Below are 2,267 nucleotides of genomic sequence, written 5' to 3' on the forward strand. Positions count from 1 at the left end.
TTTTTCTGTTTCTTCCGTTTTCCGTCACTCGTCGTGTAAGAAAAGCGAATTCCGATTGCGAGAGGGATTAAATGTATTTGATATTTTTTTGGTTCTCGTGTTGTGAGATACTACGTTGATAACGAAATTCTTATTTATAGAGGTTTAATTGCGTACAAAATGAAACGAAGGATTGTTGACTGTCGTGGGAATCACCAGTGGTCGCCATTAATAAGTCTTATAATAGCACTATGGGGATCACGAGGACACCAAAATTAATTGAAGCTTTGAAATAAATGAACAGCCGTGTCTATCAAATTTTTAATGCTTTATAGCGTTATATAGTAGTGTGAGATAATAGTATAGTATCTATTTTAAATTTAATACATATTTTCTTTCTAAATGATTAAATGATTATCGATTTGACACAGAAATATATTTAATAAAATATATTTCATGTATTAAATATAAAAAATTTTTACAAGTTGTAATATTATTAATATTATACGTATATGTATCTTTCAGAATTAAAAATAAGAATGAGTATGACTTCGCAGTTGACCATCGTTTGATAAAACATGTACTGATTCTACTTACGATATGGCGTGCAGCAATTCCTGCCGTTGCTTTTCTTTAACTTTTACGCTTCCTCCTTCTTCAAGAGCAACTTGCAGTTCCCTCTGGAGGACCGCAAGTTTTCTGCGTTCACCTTCTAAAAGTAAAGAGGTAACCTGCAACAGTAAGTATAAAAAGTTAATCAAAATTTCTGGAAATCGATTTCACTTGTTTTTGCATTTTTAATTTTATTCAAACTCGAATTATTATTTTATTTCGTGATTAATTAATCATTGCGTGTTAATTTAATGTATAATTATTTTATATTTATTATTTTTTTCGCGAATTTGCAGTTAAAATATATAATAATATATATATAAACCGAAATTAATATAATAAATTTTATTAAATATATTAAATTTATTAAATATATTATTATTTATATATTAATAAAATATTAAAAATATTATATATATATCATAATATTTAAATATTCCATATTTTAATTGCTAAAATTAATAAATCGTTAAAGTAATAATACTTATCGATACGTATGTTTGTGATTTTGCCCTCTAAGCTACGGTTACCGAGTGGGGAAAAGTCGCACGTTACGAATCAGTTCCGCTTCGACCGTGGTGCCGTAAGGACGAGTCGTAGTTACACGTATTCGATTATTAAAATAATTTAAAATTGCGTGTGAATTTTGTGTTTAAAATACGTGTGCTTTTTTTACGAGTGTTTAAAGTACGTTTATTCGCGAGTGTGATAATTTTGTGCGTTTTATTCGCGAGTATCACTACATTTCATCATTATTTTGGACAAATCGGAAGTTGGATGCCGAATGCTGTGCCGTATATTATCTAAGAACAGCAAGTTGCATGCTTCTTTACACAGGTAATTGATTTATTTCTTAAATATATACAAAACAGAAAATCAAAAAGAGAAATAAAACGGAAATAATGAAAATATATTCGATTGACTCGTATTTCAACTATGATTACGCGCCAAGAATAAGAATAGACAAGAAAAGTAAATAGTAGGAAAAGGATAGAGATAGTAAAAATATTAATGGTGGCGCCATCTCTGGAGCCACAAATGAAATAAAAATAGAAAAGGAAGTAAACGAGGAAAAGGACAAAAATAGAGTAAAACCGGTCTTTGGCGCCATCTTTCGAGTATTTTTAGAAATATATATTTTTGGTACTCGTAAGATGGTGCTAATGATCAATTCTACTTTATTTTATTTTGAAGAAATATTTTTACTATTCAAGAGATGACGCTAGTGGTCGATTCTTATTCTATTTCTGTCCTTTTTTTATTATATGCTATGCTTTACTATTTTGTTTCATTTGTGACACTCTAGAGATGGCGTTGATTGCAATATTTTTACCATATCTCCATCCTTCTCTTACTATTTGCTGTTCTTGTTATACTTATATCCAAATAATATAGTTAAAAGAAATTGATTTCTGATTAACTTTATTGCATCGTTATTCTATTTATTGATTAAAAATCTTAACAGTATCTATTCTATACAATTTTTATATATCGTAAGTACTTATTTTTTTCAAATAGCATCATTATTAAATTTTTTTAAAATTAATATCGGCGTTATAATTATATATTAATATTTATTATATATAATTATATATATAAAATTCATCGAATCGAATTTTTCCATAAATGATATTTTTTTACAAAATATTAATTGATTCGTTTTTTCCTTTTAATCT

General features: G+C 27.4%; 1 protein-coding gene across 1 annotated transcript in view; it reads right to left on the reverse strand.

Annotated features, from left to right (window-relative positions):
* Window positions 1-2,267, reverse strand: part of LOC102679586 — a 71,557-nt gene that overhangs the window by 6,138 nt on the left and 63,152 nt on the right. Inside the window, exon 3 of the mRNA XM_031511052.1 lies at window positions 577-710. Within this exon, the coding sequence (XP_031366912.1) occupies window positions 577-710 (134 nt within the window). The remainder of the gene's footprint in view (window positions 1-576; window positions 711-2,267) is intronic.

The sequence above is a fragment of the Apis dorsata genome, unplaced genomic scaffold (genome assembly GCF_000469605.1).
Source record: "Apis dorsata unplaced genomic scaffold, Apis dorsata 1.3 scaffold_285, whole genome shotgun sequence".
Classification (NCBI taxonomy): Eukaryota; Metazoa; Arthropoda; class Insecta; order Hymenoptera; family Apidae; genus Apis; species Apis dorsata.